Source organism: Xenopus laevis, chromosome 5L, assembly GCF_017654675.1.
Source record: "Xenopus laevis strain J_2021 chromosome 5L, Xenopus_laevis_v10.1, whole genome shotgun sequence".
Lineage (NCBI taxonomy): Eukaryota > Metazoa > Chordata > Amphibia > Anura > Pipidae > Xenopus > Xenopus laevis.
The window spans coordinates 164,139,285-164,167,199 of NC_054379.1; the positions used below are offsets into that span (position 1 = coordinate 164,139,285).

At 41.2% G+C, this 27,915-nt stretch overlaps 1 protein-coding gene across 1 annotated transcript in view; it reads left to right on the top strand.

Moving 5' to 3' along the window:
• pnoc.L (prepronociceptin L homeolog) overlaps positions 1–24,638 on the top strand; it is a 75,735-nt gene extending 51,097 nt beyond the window's left edge. Inside the window, exon 3 of the mRNA XM_018264112.2 lies at positions 23,438–24,638. Within this exon, the coding sequence (XP_018119601.1) occupies positions 23,438–24,031 (594 nt within the window). The 3' untranslated portion in view covers positions 24,032–24,638. The remainder of the gene's footprint in view (positions 1–23,437) is intronic.
• The last annotated feature ends 3,277 nt before the right edge of the window (positions 24,639–27,915 follow it).

Here is a 27,915-nt window from a genome sequence, read left to right on the forward strand (position 1 = left end):
CAGGGTTTTCAGGGAAAGCTCCGGAGTTGTGCCCGGGCTTTTTTCTTCATAAATAAGGTCCATTTGGGAATTCGGAGTTGCTCGAAGTTGGATATAGGTATTGGACCTATTATCCGGAATCATTGGGACCTGGGGCTTTCCGGATAATGGGTCTTTCCGTAATTTGGATCTTCATACCTTTAGACTACTAGAAAATCATATAAACATTAACCCAATGGGCTGGTTCTTCTTAGTTGGGATCAAGTACAAGCAACTGTTTTCTTACTACAGAGAAAAAGGAAATCATTTTTAAATTTTTGGATTATTTGATTATAATGGAGTCTATGGGAGATGACCTTTCCATAATTTGGAAATTTCTGGATAATGGGTTTCCGGATAATGGATCCCATATCTGTATTAGAAATACTGAGATAAATTCAGACCTTGATAAATAACCACCTTAAAGTTCTGTTGTTGGTAGCAGTATGGGATCCATTATCCAGAAACCTTTTATCTAGAAAGTTCAGAATTTAGGAATTTAGCAACGCCTGTCTGCCCTAGATTTCATTTTATCCAAATAATTCAAATATTAATAACGGATTTCCTTTTTCTGTGTAATAATAAAACAGTAGATTGTACATGATCCCAACTAAGATATAATTAATCCTTATTGGAGGCAAAACCAGTCTATTGTTTTTTTTTAATGTTTATATGATTTTCTAGTAGACTTAAGGTATGAAGATCTAAATTACGGAAAGAAAACTTACCCAGATGAGCATTCTGCATAACAGGTCTTATACCTGTACCTGAAATAGGTCTCCACCCTCAGGCCAGTGTTGATTCTATTTGTCAGTACAGGTATGGGACATGTTATCCAGAATACGAGGGACCGGGGGCTTTCCAGATAATAGATCTTTCTGTAATCTGGATCGTCATACCTTCACTTAGAGCCTTATTTATTGGGGAGCGAATAATACGAGAGTGGAACCAGAGTTTACTACAGTTCAACAGAGGGGAGAGATTGTATTTGATCCCAACTAAGATATAATTAATCCTTATTGGAAGCAAAACAATCCTATTAAATCATATTTTTTAGTAGACTCAAAGTTTGGAAATAGAAATTACGGAAAGATCCCTTATCCGGCAAACCACAGGTCCTGAGCATTCTGGATAACAGTTCCCATACCAGTAGAACTGAAAAGATAAATATGATACCATATACAATACGATAAATATAGAACATGCCTTAGGGGCTGATTCACTAAGGGTCGAATATCGAGGGTTAATTAACCCTCGATATTCGACTAGGAATTAAAATCCTTCGACTTCGAATATCGAAGTCGAAGGATTTAGCGCAAATACTCCGATCGTACGATCGAAGGATTATTCCTTCGATCGAACGATTAAATCCTTCGAATCGAACGATTCGAAGGATTTTAATCCAACAATCGAAGGATTATCCTTCGATCAAAAAAACGTAGGAAAGCCTATGGGGACCTTCCCCATAGGCTAACATTGACTTCGGTAGCTTTTAGATGGTGAACTAGGGGGTCGAAATTTTTTCTAAAGAGACAGTACTTCGACTATCGAATGGTCGAATAGTCGAACGATTTTTACTTCGAATCCTTCGATTCGAAGTCGTAGTCGAAGGTCGAAGTAGCCCATTCGATGGTCGAAGTAGCCCAAAAAATACTTCGAAAATTCGAAGTTTTTTTACTTTGAATCCTTCACTCGAATTTAGTGAATCGGCCCCTAAATTATTGTCCTACTTCAAAATAAAAAGCTGATGGGGGAATGTAATTAAAAACCGCAAGCATGTTTTGCGAATGTTTAGGGCTGCTCATAATGTAATTGTCATTCGCTTTCGAATATTACGTCATTAAGCAAAGGTTAAAATTAACAATATTTTGTCGCAACGTAGGCTTTTTGCAATTGCGAAAATTTTATTACATACACTGCGAAAAGCCATTTGGTCGCAAACTTTGCGAGGAAGTCGTTGAGATCTGGAATCGGTCAAAAGGGACGCAAACATGGTCTCTAACATTCTCAATGAACGTTTTTACCCATTGAATGATTTAACTTGGGCTCATACAGAACCAGGTACATTTCTGAGTTTGACATTAAGCTCAATTCTGTCTTTTTCAAAACTGTACAATTTCTCGAGAAATCAGTTACTATCGGTGTAAGGAATTCCTATTTTTGATCATGAGAAGACCTTTATTAACCTCTAAAACGCTCATTCCCGGATTACTCCACTATCTCTCATTACTGCTTAATTTCTAATATTACACATACCGTGCCCAGTGCAGAATATCTATCATTTTAATAAACTGATCATTATTATTACTCTTCATGTGTCAGTCTTTATCATTTCATATTTCCAGCATTTAGGACATTGCAATATTTTCTAGGAAGAGACGATGCTATTTATAAGCACAATTCTCTAGTTCTATGGTCACACTTAAACATATGGCAGATATGTACATATTTTATCCGCATGCTTTTCATTTAGCATTATGACCCGGTGCCATACTTCTCGCTGTGTTCTAAACCAGTTACAAATGATTGGGCTTGGGCTGCAGAGTAATCCATTGCTCAGGGAAATTAACTTTTCGGAAATATTCTATCTCTGTTGACGAAAATGGTATTTATACTAATTATGGTGCCCATACTTCCCCTTTACCCATGGAAATAAAGCCCTACAGACTGGAACCAATATTTCATTTATCTTTTAAATTTAACCGGTATTAAAATCGAGGTATGGCCAGCTGCCATATGGAAGGAGGCTAGAAACGGTTGTTAGTCTGGCAGCAAGAGGGGCATCTCTGTGCAGTTTATTAAAGTCCAAATGCCAAAAACTCGAATTTTTCTGAAATTATTAAACCCAAAGGGTGTTAAAAGTCAGAATAAAAAAGTACTCCAACTCGTGTCATGCCGAGGACATGCAGAAGTCAATGGGTAAGTCCAAAAGATTTCCTGATCTGCGCTGGGTTTCGTGCAATATCCCGAATATTCGTGCAAAAATATGAAAAAATTAGTTTTCGGGCATCAAATATGTAGGATTCAGATTTTATCGAGTTTTTTCCTGCACAGGAAATGTTCGGAAACATGTATTGATAAATAATGGGAAAAACCTGTGCGGATTTGATCGGAGTTGTTTTCAGAAAATATTTGGATTTTGATAAATAACCCACTATGGGGCAGATGTATCAAGGGTCGAATATTGAGGGTTAATTAACCCTCGATATTCGACTGGCGAATTAAAATCCTTCGACTTCGAAGTCGAAGGATTTTGCGCAATTCCTTTGATCGAACGATCGAAGGAATAATCGTTCGAAATAACGATTAAATCCTTTGAATCGAACAATTCAAAGGATTTTAATCCATCGATCGAACGATTATCCTTCGATCAAAAAAGTGTTAGCAAGCCTATGGGGACCATTGGCCTCGGTAGGTTTTAGGTGGCGAACTAGGGGGTCGAAGAAATTTTTAAAGAGACAGTACTTCGATTATTGAATAGTCGAATAGTTGAACGATTTTTAGTTCGAATCGTTCGTTTCGAAGTCGAAGGTCATAGTCGAAGGTCGAAGTAGCCATATTTGACCATTCGAAAACTATTTTACCTCTATTCCTTCACTCGAACTTAGTGAATGGGCCCCTAAGTGTTTGTTCTTGTGTCATGCACCCAGATGTTTTCTGCTAGATCCCCCTGTACAAGCAGATCCCTTGTACCCAGAATATGGCAAATTCAGAGCATGTTTGTTTGTTTTTTAGAATCATCATTGGAATCTAAATAAAATAATGCTTGAGTTGCTTCCAATTCTTCATAATTGTTATTGATTAAAGTCCAACCATCACACTGGGCCAAATAGATCCATTTCATACATGAGATTTAGATCAGTGTGAAAGGTCACCTGCCGGCTCTTTCTATTGACTAGAGATGTCGCGAACTGTTCGCCGGCGAACTTGTTCGCGCGAACATCGGGTGTTCGCGCTCGCCGGAAGTTCGCGAACGTCGCGCGACGTTCGCCATTTTGGGTTCGCCATTGTTGGCGCTTTTTTTTGCCCTCTCACCCCAGACCAGCAGGTACATGGCAGCCAATCAGGAAGCTCTCCCCTGGACCACTCCCCTTCCCTATAAAAACCGAAGCCCTGCAGCGTTTTTTCACTCTGCCTGTGTGTGCTGAAGAGATAGTGTAGGGAGAGAGCTGCTGCCTGTTAGTGATTTCAGGGACAGTTGAAAGTTTGCTGGCTAGTAATCGTTTTGATACTGCTCTGTTATTGGAGGGACAGAAGTCTGCAGGGGTTTGAGGGACATTTAAGCTTAGGTAGCTTTGCTGGCTAGTAATCTACCTTCTACTGCAGTGCTCTGTATGTAGCTGCAGTGGGCAGCTGTCCTGCTTCTGATCTCATCTGCTGACTGCTGCAATAACAGTAGTCCTTGTAAGGACTGCTTTTATTTATTTTTTTGTTGTTTTACTACTACTACTACTACTACTATAAGAGCCCAGTGCTATTAGTCTAGCAGTGTTGGGGAGTGGGACTGGTGTGCTAATCTGCTGCTCCTAGTAGTTCAGCAGCACCAACTTTAATTTTTTTTTTTTAATATTCATTTTTTTTTATTTTACTTTTTTTTATTTTACTACCGCTGTAGTAGTGTATAAGTTGACCTTTTAGGCATTATTTGCCCTGTAGGCATTATTTGCACACTGTTTTCTTCAACCCGCCATCTAGCTGTGTGACCTTGTTCACATTCTGTCTAAATATCCATAATATTACCGTCTCCAGAAAAAACACCGGAGTGACTTTTTTCAAGCAGCCATAATATATTTTACGTAATCCGTATCCACCGCTGTAGTAGTGTATACGTTGACCTTGTAGGCATTATTTGCACACTGTTTTCTTCAACCCGCCATCTAGCTGTGTGACCTTGTTCACATTCTGTCTAAATATCCATAATATTACCGTCTCCAGAAAAAACACCGGAGTGACTTTTTTCAAGCAGCCATAATATATTTTACGTAATCCGTATCCACCGCTGTAGTAGTGTATACGTTGACCTTGTAGGCATTATTTGCACACTGTTTTCTTCAACCCGCCATCTAGCTGTGTGACCTTGTTCACATTTTGTCTAAATATTGATAATATTATCGTCTCTAGAAAAACCACTTGAGTTACTTTTTTTCAAGCAGCATTCATATATTTTACGTAATCCGTATCCACCGCTGTAGTAGTGTATAGGTTGACCTTGTAGGCATTATTTGCACACTGTTTTCTTCAACCCGCCATCTAGCTGTGTGTATTATCGTTTCCAGAAAAACCAACTGAGTTTTTGTTGTTGTTGTTGTTTTTTTAAAAATAATGCCAGGCAAAGGCAGGCCGCCACGCAGAGGCCGTGCTAGGGGCCGTGCTGCTATGCAATCCTGTGGCCCTAGCAAATTTCCCAGTTTTAAAAAGCCAATGACCCTGAACTCCCAAAATGCTGAAGAGGTAGTTGACTGGCTTACACAGCACACCCCATCCTCTACCGTTTCTAACTTTACCACAACATCCTCCTCATCCTCCACTGCTATGGCCACCCCACGTAACACTTCCTCCACCACCGGTGCCCCTTCTTCACTGGGGTCAGAGGAGTTATTTTCCCATGAGTTTCTTGAACTGAGTAATGCGCAACCATTATTGCCAGAAGAAGATGAAGGAGATGAGGACCTTACACCAGATTTAATTCTGGCAGAGAACACGATAGAGATGGACATAATGAGTGATGAGGAGGAGGTCCCCGCTGCTGCTTCCTTCTGTGATGTGTCAGAAGAAATTGATGCATCTGAGGAGAATGATGATGAGGAGATTGATGTTTTGTGGGTGCCTAGTAGAAGAGAGCAAGAGGAGGGTAGTTCAGATGGAGAGACGGAGAGTCAGAGAGGCAGTAGGAGAATAAGACTTAGAAGAAGCAGGGAGGACAGCCCGCAGGGATCAGTAGGGCAACAACATGTATCGGCACCTGTGTTCAGCCGGCCAACGCACCCGCCATTGCCGCCAATGCCGCCAACTTCTACTGTTACCGCCAGATCGCACACTTCCAAAAAGTCAGCAGTGTGGGATTTTTTTAATGTGTGTGCCTCTGACAAAAGCATTGTAATTTGCAATGAGTGCAGTCAGAAACTGAGCCTTGGTAAGCCCAACAGCCACATAGGTACAACTTCTATGCGAAGGCACATGAGCGGCAAGCACAAAGCACTTTGGGAGCAACACCTCAAAGGCAACAGGCAAACTAAAAGCCACACTCCTTCTGGTCCAGCATCTTACTGCTCTACCTCTGCTCTCCTTGACCTGTCTGAACCACCCTCCACTCCGCCTTCCACCTTGACCACCTGTTCCCATTCCCAGTCATCTGCCACCAGCCAAGTTTCTGTGAAGGCCATGTTTGAGCGTAAGAAGCCAATGTCTGACTGTCACCCCCTTGCCCGGCGTCTGACAGCTGGCTTGTCTGCACTCTTAGCCCGCCAGCTTTTACCATACCAGCTGGTGGACTCTGAGGCCTTCCGCAAATTTGTAGCAATTGGGACACCGCAGTGGAAGGTACCCAGCCGCAATTTTTTTTCTAAAAAGGGAATACCACACCTGTACCAACATGTGCAGAGCCAAGTTACCGCATCTCTGTCACTTAGTGTTGGGCCAAAGGTCCATATGACTACTGACGCATGGTCCTCCAAGCATGGTCAGGGCAGGTATGTCACCTACACTGCCCACTGGGTGAACTTGGTAATGGCTGGGAAGCAGGGAATGGGTAGCTCAACAACAACAGTGGAGTTGGTGTCACCGCCACGGATTGCACGCGGTTCTGCCACCACCTCTACTCCTCCATCGCTCTCTACCTCGTCTTCTTCTTCTTCTTACTCTGCTGCTGGGTCCTCCTTCTCCTCCTCCACACCTGTGCACCCCCAGCTCCCCCTAGGCTATTCGACGTGCCAGGTACGCCGTTGTCACGCTGTCTTGGGGATGACGTGCCTGGAAAGCAAAAACCATACCGGATCTGTACTCCTGTCATCTCTGCAGTCACAGGCCGATCGGTGGCTGACCCCACACCAACTGCAGATCGGAAAAGTGGTGTGTGACAATGGAAGCAATCTGTTGGCAGCGTTGAGACTAGGCAATTTAACACATGTGCCCTGCATGGCACATGTGTTAAATTTAATAGTCCAACGTTTTGTCTCCAAGTACCCAGGATTCCAGGACGTTCTCACCCAGTCCAGAAAGGTGTCGGCCCATTTCAGACGTTCCTACACAGCCATGGCACGCCTTGCTGACATTCAGCAGCGCTACAACATGCCAGTCAGGCGTTTGATTTCTGACAGCCAGACTCGCTGGAATTCAACGCTCCTTATGTTGGAACGTCTGCTGCAACAACAAAGGGCCGTCAACGAGTACCTTTTTGAACTGGGTGGTAGGACTGGATCTGCACAGCTGGGGATTTTTTTCCCCCGTTACTGGGTGCTTATGCGCGATGCCTGCAGGCTCATGCGACCTTTTGAAGAGGTGACAAATATGGTCAGTCGCACCGAAGGCACCATCAGCGACCTAATACCCTTCGCTTTATTCCTGGAGCGTGCCGTGCGACGAGTGACAGATGAGGCTGTAGACCAGCGTGACGAGGAGCTGGAAGCGCACGATTTCTGGTCGGAATCACCAGAACGAACCCAGGCACATGCTGCAACGCAGGGAGAGGTGCCAGAAGTGGAGTCAGAGGAGGAAGGTGGCTTTGTGGAGGAGGAGGAGGAGGACCAACAGGAGCAGGCTTCCCAGGGGGCTAGTGGTGACCTTTTGGGGACCCCTGGTCTTGTACGTGGCTGGGGGGAGGAGACCGTGGATGATGCAGTCCTTGATAATGAGGAAGCGGAGATGGATAGCTCTGCATCCAACCTTGTGAGAATGGGGTCTTTCATGCTGTCATGCCTGTTGAAGGACCCCCGTATCAAGAGGCTTAAGGAGAAGGACCTGTACTGGGTCGCAACGCTACTAGACCCTCGGTACAAGCATAAAGTGTCAGAAATGTTACCAACATACCACAAGTCCGAAAAGATGCGGCATTTACAAACCAGCCTGCAAAACATGTTGTACAATGCTTTTAAGGGTGATGTCACTTCAGGAACTCATCAACATTCCAGGGGCAGAGGTGCCAGTAATCCTGCCACGAGCGCACCTGCAAGGACAAAGCCCTTTGGCCAGTCTGTAACGTCAGACATGCAAATGTTTTTCTGTCCAAGGCAGCGCCACAACCCTTCTGGATCCACCCTCAAAGAACGCCTCGACCGGCAGGTAGCGGACTACCTGGCATTAACTGCAGATATCGACACTCTGAGGAGCGATGAACCCCTGGACTACTGGGTGTGCAGGCTTGATCTGTGGCCAGAGCGGTCACAATTTGCCATGAACCTCTTGTCTTGCCCAGCCTCAAGTGTGCTCTCAGAAAGGAAAAATACTAAAGTTGGTAGCCGCACCTTCTAACCAGTTGTTTTTACTTAGGGTTGCCCCTAAACCGAGAGTCAGAAACAAATGGGCATGGATGTGCTGACCACTCCTATATACATATTTGGTTTGGTGCTCAAAGGAGAGACAAAAGCGGAGTATATGACGTCGCACAATCCCAAATTACCCCAGTATTAAACGTTGTGTGTGCCTGCTTAAGATGATCGACTCGGAATTAAACTAAACAAACAAACCAATGTGTTCACGTTGTGATCAAACCATTCATGTCTTCTGTGATTGTCAGAAAGAAATTAAATAAAGTGCATTTTTTGGAGAATTCATGGTGACTTAATATATAAAGTGCATGGTGCTTGATTGTGAGCATAAAAAAGTGCTTGAGCTAGCAGTTTAGGCTGATTAAAGAGACTCGTAAAAGATAACTTTTATTAAATCTACTAAAATTTCATTAGTAAAAGGGAATTGAGAGTAACAAACACTAAAAACAATTAAAAGACGAGGGTGGAAATCGGATCTGGATTAAGTGTAAAAGGGGATGACAGTGTAAGTGTTACCTTAGACTGTTCCCTTATCGATCCCACGACACCCGTTTCCCTATACTGGCTAAATAGTAGTCAGGGAGTACATTAAGGATAGGTTAGCACAGAAGCAATGATCTCCAAAGAGATTAAGCAAAGGTAAGCGAGGATTGGGGGTTATGAGGAGATGCCCCTTGATCGACAGGCGTGATATGTCAGCCACTATACAGTGTGGTGTGCGCAAAGTTAACTAACACTGTGTCCTCTCAGAGGCGCCTAAATCGTTATGGCCTAATCCCTAGACACTATATAGGCAACACACCATGCTGACAGATCCGCTGAACAGTGCAGACTGAGGAAAGATTCCCCCACCCCGAAAATATCATCCGTTCCTCCCCCCTTGCTCCTCTGACCCACTGCGTGCTTAAATGAAGTTCCTTATAGTTCCCAGTTTTTAAATCGCTAAGTTAGCGGTTAAGCTACAGTGCCTGTAGGCACTGTAGCTTAACCGCTAACTTAGCGATTTAAAAACTGGGAACTATAAGGAACTTCATTTAAGCACGCAGTGGGTCAGAGGAGCAAGGGGGGAGGAACGGATGATATTTTCGGGGTGGGGGAATCTTTCCTCAGTCTGCACTGTTCAGCGGATCTGTCAGCATGGTGTGTTGCCTATATAGTGTCTAGGGATTAGGCCATAACGATTTAGGCGCCTCTGAGAGGACACAGTGTTAGTTAACTTTGCGCACACCACACTGTATAGTGGCTGACATATCACGCCTGTCGATCAAGGGGCATCTCCTCATAACCCCCAATCCTCGCTTACCTTTGCTTAATCTCTTTGGAGATCATTGCTTCTGTGCTAACCTATCCTTAATGTACTCCCTGACTACTATTTAGCCAGTATAGGGAAACGGGTGTCGTGGGATCGATAAGGGAACAGTCTAAGGTAACACTTACACTGTCATCCCCTTTTACACTTAATCCAGATCCGATTTCCACCCTCGTCTTTTAATTGTTTTTAGTGTTTGTTACTCTCAATTCCCTTTTACTAATGAAATTTTAGTAGATTTAATAAAAGTTATCTTTTACGAGTCTCTTTAATCAGCCTAAACTGCTAGCTCAAGCACTTTTTTATGCTCACAATCAAGCACCATGCACTTTATATATTAAGTCACCATGAATTCTCCAAAAAATGCACTTTATTTAATTTCTTTCTGACAATCACAGAAGACATGAATGGTTTGATCACAACGTGAACACATTGGTTTGTTTGTTTAGTTTAATTCCGAGTCGATCATCTTAAGCAGGCACACACAACGTTTAATACTGGGGTAATTTGGGATTGTGCGACGTCATATACTCCGCTTTTGTCTCTCCTTTGAGCACCAAACCAAATATGCTCTCAGAAAGGACCTTCAGTGCAGCAGGAGGGATTGTAACTGAGAAGAGAACTCGCCTAGGTCACAAAAGTGTCGATTACCTGACCTTTATTAAAATGAATGAGGGGTGGATCTCGGAGGGTTACTGCACGCCGGAAGACTTGTTCTGACTTCTATGCAGCTGTCCTTCTCTTCAAGCCTCAATGCTCCACACACAGCTGTCCTTTAGCGTCCTCCTCCTCCCTCCGCCACCGTTACAAACTAGGGTGCAAACCCTACTGGTTTAATTTTTTCTGGCCTCTGTGCTTCAGTGGCTGCAACCAAAAAACTGGGCAAACAATGTCTACAAGGTCAACGTATGGCAAAAAATGACTATTTTCAGCATTTATATGGCATATTTTTTCTGGCAACTGTGCTTCAGTGGCTGCGTCCAAAAAAATGCATATTTTCTGCATTTATATGGCATAATTTTTCTGGCCTCTGTGCTTCAGTGGCTGCAACCAAAAAAATGCATATTTTCAGCATTTATATGGCATAATTTTTCTGGCCTCTGTGCTTCAGTGGCTGCAACCAAAAAAATTTATATTTTCAGCATTTATATGGCATAATTTTTCTGGCAACTGTGCTTCAGTGGCTGCGACCAAAAAAATGCATATTTTCAGCATTTATATGGCATAATTTTTCTGGCCTCTGTGCTTCAGTGGCTGCAACCAAAAAAATTTATATTTTCAGCATTTATATGGCATAATTTTTCTGGCCTCTGTGCTTCAGTGGCTGCAACCAAAAAAATGCATATTTTCAGCATTTATATGGCATAATTTTTCTGGCAACTGTGCTTCAGTGGCTGCGACCAAAAAAATGACTATTTTCAGCATTTATATGGCATATTTTTTCTGGCCTCTGTGCTTCAGTGGCTGCGGCCAAAAAAACTGGGCAAACAATGCCTACAAGGTCAACGACGTTGACCTTGTAGGCATTGTTTGCCCAGTTTTTTTGGCCGCAGCCACTGAAGCACAGAGGCCAGAAAAAATATGCCATATAAATGCTGAAAATAGTCATTTTTTGCCATACGTTGACTCAACGTATATGGCAAAAAATGACTATTTTCAGCATTTATATGGCATATTTTTTCTGGCAACTGTGCTTCAGTGGCTGCGACCAAAAAAACTGGGCAAACAATGCCTACAAGGTCAACGTATGGCAAAAAATGACTATTTTCAGCATTTATATGGCATATTTTTTCTGGCAACTGTGCTTCAGTGGCTGCAACCAAAAAAACTGGGCAAACAATGTCTACAAGGTCAACGTATGGCGAAAAATGACTATTTTCAGCATTTATATGGCATATTTTTTCTGGCAACTGTGCTTCAGTGGCTGCAACCAAAAAACTGGGCAAACAATGTCTACAAGGTCAACGTATGGCGAAAAATGACTATTTTCAGCATTTATATGGCATATTTTTATGGCAACTGTGCTTCAGTGGCTGCGTCCAAAAAACTGGGCAAACAATGCCTACAAGGTCAACGTATGGCAGTTGTTTAAAGAGAACAGTAGATTACTAGCCAGCAAAGCTACCTAAGCTAAAATGTCCCTCAAATCCCTGCAGACTTCTGTCCCTCCAATACAGAGCAGTATCAAGCAGATTACTAGTAACTTACTATCATCTGTCCCTGAAATCACTAACAGCTCTCCCCCTACACTATCTCTTCCAAGCACACACAGACAGATTTTTCAGATACATTTTTGCCCTTGATCCCCCTCTGGCATGCCACTGTCCAGGTCGTTGCACCCTTTAAACAACTTTAAAATCATTTTTCTGGCCAGAAATGTCTTTTCTAGATGTTAAAGTTCGCCTTCCCATTGAAGTCTATGGGGTTCGCGAACCGTTCGCGAACCGCTCGCATTTTTGCGCAAGTTCGCGAATATGTTCGCGAACTTTTTTTCCGACGTTCGCTACATCCCTACTATTGACCTGATGAAATAGGTTGGTTAATTAAGTTTAATAGATACATTAAAGCCTTAGAAAATCAGTGCATAATACAGACGTATCAGCTGACTAATTGTGTATAAATCATCTGTAGCTGTTAATGAGCTAGAGAGATTATCATGGATGTTTCTTATTTCTGCTGCTATATTATGGGGGTTATTTACTAAACTCTGAATGCAAAAACCACAAAAAAAATAAAAACTGACTTTTAAAAAAAATCACTAATTTTTCGGAATTTATTAAACACCGAGGATGGAAAAGTCTGAATCAGATAATTCGGCATCTCAGACCTGTCGAGGTTGCATATAAGTCAATGGGAGAAGTCCCTATGATTTTTAGATGTGCGCAGGGTTTCGTGCAATACCCGAAGTTCAGGTGAAAAATCCGAAAAAAATCTTGAAAATCTGATTTTTTTCCCGCAAAGCAAATTCTCAGGAAAATGTAATAATAAATAAGTGCAAAAAAACAGAGTGGATTTGATCTGAATTTGTAGCAGAAAATATTGAGATAAATTCGGACTTTGATAAATAACCCCCTACGAGTTATTTGATGGGGACTAAGGAGAAGATATTGACCCCAAACCAAAGCTCTGTTAGACTTACATCCCATAATTCATAACTTTAAAATAAATAACGTCCAGTCTATAGCTTTTCAGTTTCAGCTGCTCGCGCCTATGTAACTCCCCATATCTCCGCCGCTCAGAATCGAATGCGTCAATTAAATGAAGAAGACAGCGATGGGAGGGGGATTTGAATGCTCTATATCAGTGATCCCCAACCAGTAGCTCGTGAGCAACATGTTGCTCTCCAACCCCTTGGATGTTGCTCCCAGTGGCCTCAAAGCAGGAGCTTATTTTTGAATTCCAGGCTTGGAGGCAAGTTTTAGTTGCATAAAAACCAGGTGTACTGACAAAAAGAGCTTCAATTTAGGTTGACAATCCACATAGGGCTACTAAATGGCCAATCACAGCACTTATTTGGCACCCCAGGAACATTTTTCATGCTAGTGTTGCTCCCCAACTCCTTTTACTTCTGAATGTTGCTCACGGGTTCAAAAGGTTGGGGATCCCTGCTCTAGAGGATACAGACCCTGAAGCCTGGGCCCCTATATGTCCGCGGGATCTGCTTCCTCTATATTTACACCACCAGTCTTAGATTAAGGGTGTTCCATATTTAGTTGCTTTTGAGTGATGAAAAAGCACCAGGTCCCAATTTCCAACCTCAGCACCGATAAATGTAGCAGAAACCACCCATAAACTGGAAAAGACAAAAAGATACAAATTGAAGAAATCTTTCATTGACTTAAAGGGCATGTAAAGTCTAAAATAGAATAAGGCTAGAAATGCTGTTATTCTAAATATAAACATGAACTTACTGCACCACAAGCCTAATCAAACAAATGATTTATGCTTACAAAGTTGGCCACAGGGGACACCATCTTGTAATTGTGTTAAACATCTTTGCAAGACCAAGGGCTGCTTAGGGATCGTCATAAATTATCAAAACAGGGAAACAAACAAAGCTGCTTTAGTTCTGCATGGCTGGGAAGTAAGGCGGGGGCTCCCCCTGCTGTTCATAAGTATGATTGTTTCCCTGCAGAGCAGTTAGGGACCGTCTGACAATTCCTATCCACAGCAGTAAATGAAGGGAGAATTTCACTGCATACAGTCAGGTTTCTTATAAAAACGGCACACATTTTTTAATTAAATTATATTGGAGATAGGTTTCTTTTTCATTAAAGAAAGTAAAAATGGGATTTTATTTTTTTGCCTTTACATGCCCTTTAAGTGAAATTATTTGGACGACCGGTCATCTGAATCACAACCTTGTTTGGACTGATTAGTTGCCTCCTATTATCTTTCATTTCCTTCATGGCATCTTCCCTGAATAACTCCTTGAATCTGCTGTTAGCTCGTTGCTTTATTATAAGACTCCTTTTAGTGGGAATGAAAGGAAAGTCATATAGGTGGATAGCAATTATAACATTTAATAGAAATAATCTGGGAACAGGCCAGACACATTTGAATGAATAAATAAATTCAGAAACTCTTTTTTCGCGCGCAGTAAATTACTTCATATTATTATATAATTAATAATTAATTATTGGAGTAAATCAATTGAGGTTTTTTATTCATCATACAAAATTATTAAAAACTTATTGTGCAATATTATCTATCAAAATTCATGTGTTGAGTTAATAAACAGTCATATTCATCCCCGAACGGAGTATACGTTATCACCACGGCATCGCTTCAAAGTTTTTCAAGTAGCGGCTGCATCACGGAACTCTCGTCGGTAAAGCAGATCAGGAGCCGGTTGCTTAGCGGTCCTCTCGGAATTGAATATTTTGTTACTCGCTTACTATTGAGTGTTGTTCTTAGATCTACCAGGCAGCTGTTATCTTGTGTTAGGGAGCTGTTATCTGGTTACCTTCCCATTGTTCTGTTGTTTGGCTGCTGGGGGGGGGAAGGGAGGGGGGTGATATCACTCCAACTTGCAGTACAGCAGTAAAGAGAGACTGAAGTTTATCAGGGCACAAGTCACATACTGTACATTTCTTGTGTGATAACTGCCTAATAGTAGAATAATTATTTAAAGGTTTTTTAATGTCTCTAGGTTAAAAAAAGACAGTACTAAGTATCTATCTACAAAGTATCCATATACTTTATTAACTTTAGGGACAGCATGGTAACACATTCGAGGGTAATTCACCTATCCTGTATGAGAAAGGCATGGTGTGTGGGGGAGTGGCTCAGGGGCGTGGCTTGAGGGCGTGGCATGGGGCGTGGCATGGGAGCGCATTGCCATGCTGTCTACAGAATATCCCTTCTATGTATAACTGTATTTATACCTATGAAAGGGAGGTGCCCTATTGCTTGACACAGCTGATCTACGTAGAATTCAACAGAACAGCTCCATCTGTTTTACTTTCACATGATGCTAATATTTCATGGATGACTATGAAAAATACATCAGCACAGTGGAGCCATATGGCCACTGATATGTACAGTATGTATGCAAATAAACAAAGAATGATTGTACTGTGCTCATAACTCCCCATATCAGGGGTCCTCAACCTTTATTTTACCTGTGAGCCACATTCAAATGTAAAAAGAGTTGGGGAGCAACAGAAGCATGAAAAGTCCCTGGGGTGCCAAATAAGGGCTGTGATTGGCTATTGATTCTCAGCAACAGACCCACTCCAGGGCTTCATAACGCGGTGAAAATAAAGAAAAAGTTTTATTGTCTCCGTCCCATTTAGGTCCTTTCTCAAGACATAACCTAAACGGGACTGAAACGTTGACAATAAAACCTTTTCTTTATTTTCACCCTGTTATGAAGCCTGTTGCTGAGAAACTTTACTTATGATATTCAAGACAACACCCAGATATATTCTGAACATACACTGGAGTGCACCACCTAAGATAAATATGGGCACCCCAACAGAGATATTACATCAATACTTAGTTACAAATGTAACAGCCTCTAGTCGCCTCCTATAGTCTTTGATGAGGGTCTGGATTCTGGATGTGGCTGTTTCTGACCATTGGTCCATACAAAATCTCTCCAGTTCAGTTAAATTTGATGGCTGCCGAGCATGGACAGTCTGCTTCAAATCATCCCATAGATTTTCCATGATATTCAAGTCGGGGGACTCCAGAATATTGTACTTGTCCCTCTGCAGAAATGTCTTTGTAGATTTCCAAGTGAGTTTAGGGTCATTGTCTTGTTGGAATATCCGACCCCTGCAGCGGAACTTCAACTTTGTGACTGATGCTTGAACATTATCCTGAAGAATTTGTTGATATTGGGTTGAATTCAGACGACCCTGGACTTTAACAAGGGCCCAGTAGTCCCTGAACTAGCCACAAAGCCCCACAGCATGATGGGACCTCAACCAAATGTGACAGTCGGTAGCAGGTGTTTTTCTTGGAATGTCGTGTTCTTCTTCCGCCATGCAAAGAGCTTTTTGTTATGACCAAATAACTCAACTTTTGTCTCATCAGTCCAAAGCACTTTGTTCCAAAATGACTGTGTCTTGTCTAAATGAGCTTTTCCATACAACAAGCGACTGTGTTTGTGTAAGTGCAGAAAGGGCTTCTTTCTCATCCCCCTGCCATACACATGTTCTTTGTGCATATTGTGCTGAATTGTAGAACGATGTACAGATACACCTGCATCTGCAGCAAGATGTTCTTGCAGGTCTTTGGAGATGATCTTTGGGTTGTCTGTAACATTCTCACAATCCTCCGCATATGCCGCTCCTTTATTTTTCTTGGCCTGCCAGACCTGGGTTTTACAGCAACTGTGCCTGTGGCCTTCCATTTCCTGATTCCATTCTTAACAGTTGAAACTGACAGTTTAAACCTCTGAGATAGCTTTTTGTAGCCTTCCCCTAAACCATGATACTGAACAATCTTTGTTTTCAGATCTTTTGAGAGTTGCTTTGAGGATCCCATGCTGTCACTCTTCAGAGGAGATTCAAACAGAAGCACAACTTGCAATTGGTCACCTTAAATGCCTTTTCTCATGATTGGACACACCTGCCTATGAAGTTCAAGGTTTAACAAACTGATCCAACCAATTTGGTGTTGCCAGTAATCAATATTGAGCAGTTACATGCATTCAAATTAGCAAAATTACAAGGGTACCCACATTTTTGCACAGCCAGTTTTTCCCATTTGATTTAATTTCATACAACTGAATACTGCTACACTAAAAATCTTTGTTCAGAAAACACCCCAGTACTCAGATGTTCCTGGGAAATGAAAGACATACCACTGTTATCTTCTTTGTTTAAAGTAGAGTAAATTATTATGCAGCTGAGAGGGGTTCCCAAACTTTTTTGTATGTCTAAATATATATATCAGGGATGCACCAAATCCACTATTTTGGATTTAGCTGAACCCCCTGAAATCCTTTGTGAAAGATTTGGCTGAATATCCGAACCCTAATTTTCATATACAAATTAGTGAGGGTAAAGTTCTGTGCCCTTTGTAAGTAATGCCTTCATAATCTCATGAACGTCACTAAAACAATATGACAACTTCAAACAATATTTATTTATATTAGGGATGCACCAAATCCACTATTTTGGATTCGGCCGAACCCCTGAATCCTTTACATATGCAAATTAGGGATGGGAAGGGGAAAATATTTTTTACTTCCTTGTTTTGTGACAGTCACGCAATTTCCCTCCCCGCCCCTAATTTACATATTCAAATTAGGATCCGGATTCGGTTCGGCTGGGCAGAAGGATTCGGCCAAATCTGAATTTACCGCAATTCGTTCGATCGAACGATTAAATCCTTCGAATCATTTGATTCGAAGGATTTTAATCCATCGATCAAACGATTTTTCTTCGACCGAAAAAAGCTACCAAAACCTTCCCAATAGGCTAACATTGACTTCGGTAGGTTTTAGGTGGCAAACTAGGGGGTCGAAGTTTTTTTTAAAGAGACAGTACTTCGACTATCGAATGGTTGAATAGTCGAACGATTTTTAGTCCGAATCGTTCGTTTCGAAGTCGTAGTCGAAGGTCAAAGTAGCCCATTCGATGGTCGAAGTAGCCAAAAAAAACATTCAAAGTTTTGTTTTTTCCTCTATTCCTTCACTCGAGCTAAGTAAATGGGCCCCTACATGTTCCATTCACTATCAAAGAAAGCGCCCGAAATTTCTCTCCAGCTTTCTCCGTGCCCTTCCTGTTTATGTGCCAAATCCCTGGCAAATGATTGGTGGATCAATGGCTTCTTATTGAGTAAAGTGTTTAAACACCTTCCTGGAACAGACTCCCTAACATCTAATATACTGCGCAGAATGCCGATACTCTGGCAAGTACAACCTGTAGTCACAGAAAGGAAAAAGCAGCTCATTTGCATAACGAGCTCATTGATTCCTTTTTCGATGCCCCACACTAGGAATGATACAGCCATAACGAGCAAACGGTCTCTTTCAGCATCGCTGAACTGGAACACGATGCAAATGGAGCAACTGACATTATACTGCTCACTTCATTTATTCTCCTTTACTTTACAACAGCAATAATTAAAACATTGATCTTTTTTATTTCAAGCTTCATTAATCAATCCCGGGACAGAAGGTTACGTCGCATTGACCCCAAGGCCGGACAAATGTGGAAGGTTCTGTCATGTGATGTCCTCTCTGTCTGGTTTTATTCTTTATGAAACAACCTTTAATTACAGGGCTGATTGGCGATCAGGAGAATTTCTGTTCTCTCGTTTACCGGCGCAGATTTAGCTTTACAGCGCTCACATTCTTTAGGCGTTTTTTCTTTGCAAATTATGATTTAAAAAAAACCCAAAAAACATTTTTTATAATAGTTGTGTAGGTGTTAAAAGGAAAATGTGCTAAAAGCATATGACAAGCTAAGTTATTTAATACAGCGCTAGTACCATGTATAATATAATATAATATAATATAATATAATAGGCCTGGAATGCATCGCAGGATATAGAGGTCATTTCATGTATAATAAACCCCAGAACATATTGCACGATAAACTCAGTACAGGTAGGGGATCCATTATCCAGAAACCTGTTATCTAGAAAGCTCCAAATTACAAGAAGGCCGTCTCCCATAGACTCCATTTTATCCAAATAATCCATATTCTTAAAATTGATTTCCTTTTTCTATGTAATAATAAAACAGTAGCTTGTACTTGATCCCAACTAAGATATAATTAATCCTTATTGGAAGCAAAACCAGCCTATTGGATTTATTTAATGTTTATATGATTTTCTAGTAGACTTAAGGTATGAAGATCCAAATTACAGAAAGAATCCCTTATCCAGAAAACCCCAGGTCCCGAGCATTCTGGATAACAGGTCCCATACCGCTACTGGTTTTATGTATTATACCTCCATCCTGTTTGTGGTAAGAAAATCATTGGTGTTGGTATGAAACCTTTATTTAAAGGATAAGTAAACCTTGAAAAATAAGTGAAAATAAAATTAATGAGGGGGATATTCTAAGAACTTCTGTCATTTACATTCATTATTTATTTATTTTTATTCCAAGATATTAAGGGATACATGTGCTGTTAATATGAATGAATTTTGTTCCAACAGCGCCACCTGCTGGTCAGTTTCCCACCAGTCTGACCAGCAAGTAGTCAAGGAAGTTGTCAGGAGAAAGAAAGAGGCTGCTCTGATGTTCTTCTGCTTAGGAAAGATGTGAGAAAGGTTTCTAATTTTATTCCTAAGCAGAAGAACATCAGCCTCTTTCTTTCTCCTGACAACTTCCTTGACTACTTGGTGGTCAGACTGGTGGGAAACTGACCAGCAGGTGGCGCTGTTGGAACACAATTCATTCATTTAACAGTACATGTATCCCTTAATATCTTGGAATCTATATATAATATAAATAATAATTGTACATTGTAAAAGTCCTTAGAATAGTCCCCTCATTAATTTTATATTCACTTATTTTTAAGGTTTACTTATCTTTTAAATGTACTGGAACCAGGACAAATTAATATGTGTTATATCATCATTTTAATAATTAGAGGTGGCTCGGAAATATGTGGTACAGGTATGGGACCTGTTATCCAGAATGTTTGGGACCTGGGGTTTTCAGGATAATGGATATTTCTGTAATTTGGATCTCCAAACTTCAAATGGGTGGTTCTTTTCTTCTTTTTTATAGTTTTTGATTTATTTGCCTTCTTCTTCTACTTTTTCTAGTTTTCAGATGGGAGTCACTGACTCCACCAAAAAAAAAAATGCTCTATAAGGCTAAACATTTATTATTATTGCTACTTTTTATTAAAAATCTTTCTATTCAGGCCTCTCCTATTCATATTCCTTATTCAAATCAATGCATGGTTGCTAGGTTAATTTGGACATTAGCAACCAGATTGCTGAAATTGCAGACTGGGAAAGCTGTGAATAAAAAGCTAAATAATAAAAAATGAAAACCAATAGCAAATTGTCTCTGAATATCCCTCTCTACATCATAGTAACAGTTAATTTAAAGGTGAACAACCCCTTTAAGTCTACTAGAAAATCATGTAAATATTAAATAAAACCCAATAGGCTGGTTTTGCCTCCAATAAGGATTAATTATATCTTAGTTGGGATCAAGTACAAGCGACTGTTTTATTATTACAGACAAAAATTAAATACATGTTTAATTATTTTGATAAAACTGTGTCTATGGGAGACTGCCTTCCCTTTATTCTAAGCTTTCTGGAAAATGGGTTTCCTGATAATTGATTCCATTCCTGTATAACAAATGACTGGCCCAAGTTGGTCAGCATTAACTACTGGGGAATATGCTGGTGATGATTGTGGACTTTAAGGCAAATGTGATATTTTTTAGGGGTAAGAGTATTTTGACTACTTATAGGAATGTCTGTGACTTGCTTAATATAAAATGGAGATACTTATAAGGGAAACATCGTGTACAGGATCTGTTATCCAGAATGCTTGGGACTTGGGGCTTTCCGGATAAGGGATCTTTCCATAAATTGAATCACCATACCTTTAGTCTACTTATCATTTAAACATGAATTAAACCTAATAAGATTGGTTTTGCCTCAAGTAAGGATTAATTATATCTTAGTTGGGATCAAGACAAGTACAAGGTGCTGTTTTATTATTGCAGAAAAAAAAACATTTGTATTGTTTCCAAGGTAATATGAATTTACTTTACCGCTGAACAAATGCATTAATGTTTCCCCGGTTTTAGGAGTCTGTATTTATTTGCTCTCAATTTAATTAAGGTCATTTTTGTGTCCTATATTGATTTTTTGCTGCTTGCACAATCAACCACAGTTACTGAGTGTTGGACAACTTTTGTTTTGTGATAAAATAATGATTATTGTGTGATGTGTGGCTCTGTCTGGGCCCTGAGTAGGACTTGGAGCCAATGTCGGACTAGGGCTCAGCTGAGAATCTGACATTGAGGGTGAAATTTGTGAAAAATGCCTTTTTTCTCAAAGATACAACTGAAAGTCCATCCTGCGAGAACCACTTATAGGTAAATGCAGGGCCAAGGTATTTTGGCACCCTAAGCAAGGGCTTCAATCAGTGCCCCCCCACCCGGTATTGCATTACCATTTCCCCATATTGCCCCATGTACCTGTGCCAACGTCAGTCAATCCCTCAGATTGCTCCCAGGTGCCCAGTCTGTACCTGTCGCAGCCTAAGACAAAACATCCATCATATTGTCACCCCCAATCTGTATCTATGCCAACGGCAGCCAAAAAAATCCATCATATTGTCCCTAATTTGTACCTGTGCAGGAGCCAAAAATCCATCATATTGCCCCTAATTTGTACCTGTGCAGGAGCCAAAAATCTATAATATTGCCCCAAACATCTGTGTACCTGTGCCAGCAGCCACCATATTGCCCCATGTACTTGAGCCAGAAGCAGCCAATTCCTCATATTGCCCCCAATCTGTACCTGTGCCAGCAGCAGTCAAAAAAGCAACAATATAGCCCCCAAATATGTACATGTGCCAGGAGGAGCCAAAAATCCATCATATTGCCCCCAAATATGTATCTGTGCCAGCAGCAGCCAAAAATCCATCCTATTGCCCCCAAATATGTATCTGTGCCAGCAGCAGCCAAGAGGAAGGTGGGAAGTACTTCTGCCCGAATAAAGGGCAAGAGGGGTTGGAACAGGCAGTTTAGAAAACTATTAAAGGCCAACAAACCAAGGTTAAAAAAAAGAAAAAAAATTCCCCTTAAAAGTGCCCCCCCATGATTGCGCCTACTCTGCGTACCCCTAGTTCTGGCCCTGGGTAAACGTTATTATTTCAATTATAAAGCATGTGAATCAAAAGCAGAATGCAGAATTCCTGCTAATTAGTTCTTTAGGGTAGGACTTCACAGACGATTTCCGCGTGATCCGATGCATGCAGCATGCAGCGTGCAGCATCTGCATCCGACAGTCACGTCGGATCAATGCTGCGACTTTTCCATTACTTTCCATTGCTTACCTTATTTCTGCCGCATCCGACATGACTCTTGCATCTCTGTGCAGCGCGTCGGATTGCGCAGAAATCATCCGTGAAGTCCTACCCTAATTGTGCGTCCATACGACATGTTTCGGGCAACAAGGGCCCTTTTTCTTTATTATTATTCTTATTATTATTCTTAATTTATTCCACATTGTTATACAGAGCGTATATATCATTCACTTCAATCCCTGCCCAGTTGAATTTACAATATAAAGTTCCGTTATCAATGGGGTAACTACCGAGGAAGCAGACCCTGTGGCCGCAGGCGGACTGGAGCCTTGGGGCCCACTGAGGCTGCAAAACGAAGGGCCCTCTTGGCAGTCCTTGGGGCCCCCTCCTGAACTCTAAATTCCCGCTGCATGCATGCACATAAAACGCTGCAGCTGTTCAGCCGGGGGAACAGGTCTGGGTCGAGCCCACCTGGTTTTTTCCCGGTGTCCCAGTCCGACCCTGGCTGCAGGGTGCCTGGGGATACAGGGTGCCTGGCGAGGGTCTGCTTACTCAGTAGTATAAGAAAGTATTTGCAATGGGGAATGGCCCACTATCATGTGCAGTGGGGTCCCAGAAAAAATGTTTTGCGTAGGGGGCTCGGGCCACTACTTTTATTATAAACACAAACACTGTGCTCAATTCTATCAGGAGCCAAATAAACATACTGTATACCAGCATAAAGGAAAAGCAGGGATGGGCAAGGAGCAATTTGGAATTATCGCTAAACTCCAGATCCATGTTTTCATCAGTCCCACAGCCTCTGTCATCATATCTCACTGCCTGGTAAATGAAAAATAAATCCTAAGTTAGTGCTTTATATTGTAAATTTCCCATTTACGTTATGGTCACAATCATGTTAACTCCCAAAGAGCCATTCTGTATTCACCAAATATTTTATTGCTACCGCATTGAACAAGCCTGGGCTTCCAGAGCCATTAATATAGTTTTGAAATATAATATTGTTCTAATAATTCATTGTTCTAATATACAGGACTGTGTTTACAAGCAGCACTCTGTAAATAAAAATAAAGCATTATATACCTACAGTAAATACGTTGTTCTTCGAGATGAATTAAAAGGGAAAGAGTATCAATATTTTTTTTTATCTTCGCAGCTTTGTATCGTGGAATGTGAAGGAAAGATCTACTCAAGCTCCATGTGGTCCGTATGCAAAACAGTTCTGGTAAAGTCATCGGTGCAGCTCAGCGTGGACAGCTTTGAAGAAGATTTTAAACCTATAAATATGGAAGACAGCCAGTTTGCTGCCAATTTCAAGAGGCTCAGCGATCTGACAAAAATGGTGGACTTAAACAAAATAAACGAAGAAAAGAGGCTGTCTGATATTAGCAACCTGATCCGCGAGCAGGGCGAGGAAGATACCAACATGGAGGGTGCGGAGAACGCGCTTGGAATGGCCACCTATCCTGATGATTTTGGTCAACTGCAAAATCCATCCAACGCCATGTCCAAACGATTTGGGGGGTTTGTTAAAGGAAAATACAGCTACAGAAAATTTATGGGTCCATCAAAGGACCTCCAGAAGCGTTACGGAGGTTTCATTGGCGTCAGAAAATCAGCCCGGAAATGGAACAACCAGAAGAGGTTTAGTGAGTTTCTGAGACAATACCTTGGGATGTCCACACGCTCTGCCGAGTACGACAGCTTCACCAATGACATGAACGAAACAAACGGGCAAAACGAAATCTAAAGACTTCTTTACTGAGGCATACAATTTGATTTATAACCAACAAGGCAGAAAGTCAACCTCCACCCCTACTGTATCATCTAGAAAATTTTGGGCAAATTGTTTTGGTCGCAATCGTGGTACAGGGAGAATTATAGGGAGAGTAGATCTTGTTTATGCTGAAATGTGCAGTGAAAAATATGGCATAAATATACAGTAAAAACCTGGTCCTAATGTCCTGCCATGATTGGCTTATGTTTCTTTTACACTGTAGATGTTACACCGGTGTTGAAATGATAACAGCACATCACATGCAATGCACTTGTCTGGGATCTTCACCAATTCAGCCATGTTGTTCTTTCCATCTATGTTACAAGTATAGCAAGTGGGGTGTGTCCACGGTTTCACATACAGAGGCGCATTAGATGCCAACGTTTGGGCAATGTGCTAGTGTCTCACCCCATCCTTTACTAGCCACTATTTCATTCATATATAGGGACATCCAAGACCTTCTGAGAGCCACTGGGCTACAGTTGACCCCAAAAGGCTTTGTATATTGCACCTTAAGTAATGTTTACAATGTATGATTAAAGGGATACTGTCTTGGGAAAAAACATTTTTTCAAAATGAATCAGTTAATAGTGCTGCTCCAGTAGAATTCTGCACTAAAATCCATTTCTCAAAAGAGCAAACAGATTTTTTTATATTCAATTTTGAGATCTGACATGGGGCTAGACATAGTGTCAATTTCCCAGCTGCCCCTGGTCATGTGACTTGTGCCTGCACTTTAGGAGAGAAATGCTTTCTGGCAGACTGCTGTTTTTCCTTCTCAATGTAACTGAATGTGTCTCAGTGGGACATGGGTTTTTACTATTGAGTGTTGTTCTTAGATCTACCAGGCAGCTGTTATCTTGTGTTAGGGAGCTGTTATCTGGTTACCTTCCCATTGTTCTTTTGTTTGGCTGCTGGGGGGAAAAGGAGGGGGTGATATCACTCCAACTTGCAGTACAGCAGTAAAGAGTGATTGAAGTTTATCAGAGCACAAGTCACATGACTTGGGGCAGCTGGGAAATTGACAATATGTCTAGCCCCATGTCAGATTTCAAAACTGAATATAAAATAATCTGTTTGCTCTTTTGAGAAATGGATTTCAGTGCAGAATTCTGCTGGAGCAGCACTATTAACTGATTCATTTTGAAAAAAATTTTTTTTGCCCATGACAGTATCCCTTTAAACATATATTGGGCATGAGATCTCAGACAGAAGACAATGTCTTTTTTATTCTTCCATTGATAGAACGCTAATGGTCACGTCATCAAGTGATGCTTTTAGTACATCAATTAAAGCTGTACTGCTGACATACAAGTTGCTTTTGTAAGGGCAGAGATCTCCAGTTGAAGTTTTTAATAGCAATGTATAACACATATTTTTTTTTTTTTTAATTATACAATTGCCAAATACCCCCAGAAAATAATGAACGAAAGGAAAATGACCACACGGGGCAGGTTCCAATATCCCATTGGACAAGGATTGAATTATAAGCCTGGAGGCCAAAATAATTGATTAGCCTTGTTACATCAGTAGAAGGTCCAGCCTCATAATATTAGTGGATCTTCATATACTGTATAAATGCCCAGCGTAATATTTTTTTCCAGCAGCAAACAACCCACTCTGCTCTAACTGGGGAAAAATGAAAAGATGTATTTTTATCTTAAAAACAGAAGAAAAAAAAATATTTAAACGCGATAAAGCAGGAATTACAGTTTTGGAGCCTTTAAAGGGAAAGTAAAGTCTAAAATAGAATAAGACTGTATTTTGTATACTAAACATAAACATGAACTTACTGCACCACAAGCCTAATCAAACAAATGATTTATGCTTTCAAAGTTGCCCACAGGGGGTCATCATCTTGTAATTTTGTTATACATCTTTGCAAGACCAAGACTGTGCACATGCTCAGTGTGGTCTGCGCTGCTTAGGGATTGTCATAAATTATCTAAACAGGGAAACAAACAAAGCTGCTTGAGTTCTGCATGGCTGGGAAGTAAGGCGGGGGCTCCCCCTGCTGTACATAAGTATGATTGTTTCCCTGCAGAGCAGTTAGGGACCGTCTGACAATTCCTATCCACAGAAGTAAATGAAGAGGGAATGTCACTGCATACAGTCAGGTTTCTTATAAAAACGGTGCACTTTTTTTAATTAAAGTATATTGGAGATAGGTTTCTTTTTCATTAAAGTAAGTAAAAATGGGATTTTATTTTTGACTTTACATGCCCTTTAAGGATAATAGTGATAGTAATATGCCATCAGCTTTCACTCCAACTAAGGTCAATTTTACCTCTTGTTCAATTGAGTCACAGTATTGTACATAAAAAAGAAGGCACTAAATTCCATCACAGCAGCAACTTTTTTATGGTTTCTGGAGAAGTGAATTGCTGTTATTTTGCATTTGAATTCCTGCTAATAGTCTGCTAAGCAAAAAAGCATGCCACAAGCAGGTTCTAGTATCACTAGTAGTCACAGAAAGTCTTAATGTAATCTGGAATCACCACCCATTATGCACAATGATTTACTATCAAACCCAACAGGTCAACCAATTCAAAAATGAATGATCTAGACCAGGGATCCCCAACCTTTTGAACCCAGGAGCAACATTCAGAAGTAAAAGGAGTTGGGGAGCAACACTAGCATGAAAAATGTTCCCGGGGTGCCAAATAAGGTCTGTGATTGGCTATTTGGTAACCCCTATGTAGATTGTCAACCTACAGCAAGACTCTGTTTGGCAGTGCACCTGCTTTTTATACAACTAAGTCTCCAAGCCTGAAATTCAAAAATAAGCTCCTGCTTTGAGGCCACTGGGAGCAACATCCATGGGGTTGTGGTACTGGTTGGGGATCACTGATCTAGAGGGACCAGCCACCCAAACCTGTGCATAAATGACCTCTACTGGGTTTTTAAACAAAATGTGTTCTACATGGGGGAGCCCATTACAATTCTGGTAAAACAGAATCACAAAGGAACACCTTTTTAATATAATACTGTAAATTTATTTCAATTTGGTCCAAATATATTAACTATCTTTTATGCAACCTGCTTTTCCATGGCACATGGGGTGTTGTAACTGCTTCTTATTCATATGAGAGGGGAATCGGAGTGCAGTCAATCTGTGGCCCTGAGCAGTCTCCACCTGAAAGCCTGGCATTTTATCCACTGTCAGTCTTTCTAGGAGCATAGTGGGAGTCATAACCCCTCGTGTGCCATTAGCTTATAAACAAAGCTGTTTTGGATTCAGGTCTGAACAACAAGAGACAACCAACATTCAAATCTGGGGTGTTAAATGTAGTAACAGTCATTAAAATGTAGATGAAGGAAATACGTCCTAGAAAAGCAGTGTGCCATTACATTTGTGTTAGGACCTTATCTTCTTTCCCTGTAGAGTGATGATCTTTTGATCATTTGAAAAGGCTTTAAGTAGGGATTTCACCGGCGGCACATTTTTGGTGAAACGAAATGGGTCAAACTCGCCCAAGCCTAGCTTCAAGGCTTAAGCTACTGTGCAGGGGTGTAACTACAGGGGAAGCAGACTGCAGGGGGGCCCAGGAGGTATAAGGGGCCCAAATATATATACTGGTAAAACAGGACAACCTCTGAATATGTTGGGGGCCCTAAAATGTATTTGCTGTGGGGCCCAGTAACATCTAGTTACACCACTGCTGGTGGTATTTAGCACAGATTTAAAATTCTGCATCTTAGACATTGAGATCTGATCACTGATAAGTGACCCTGTGCTACCAGAGGCTGCTCAGCTCTACATCCAAAATGTCTTGATACAGCGTATTAGGGTAGAGACACATGTGTAGATGCGGCGAGATTAGTCGCCCAACGACAAATCGGCTCTTCTTCGGGCG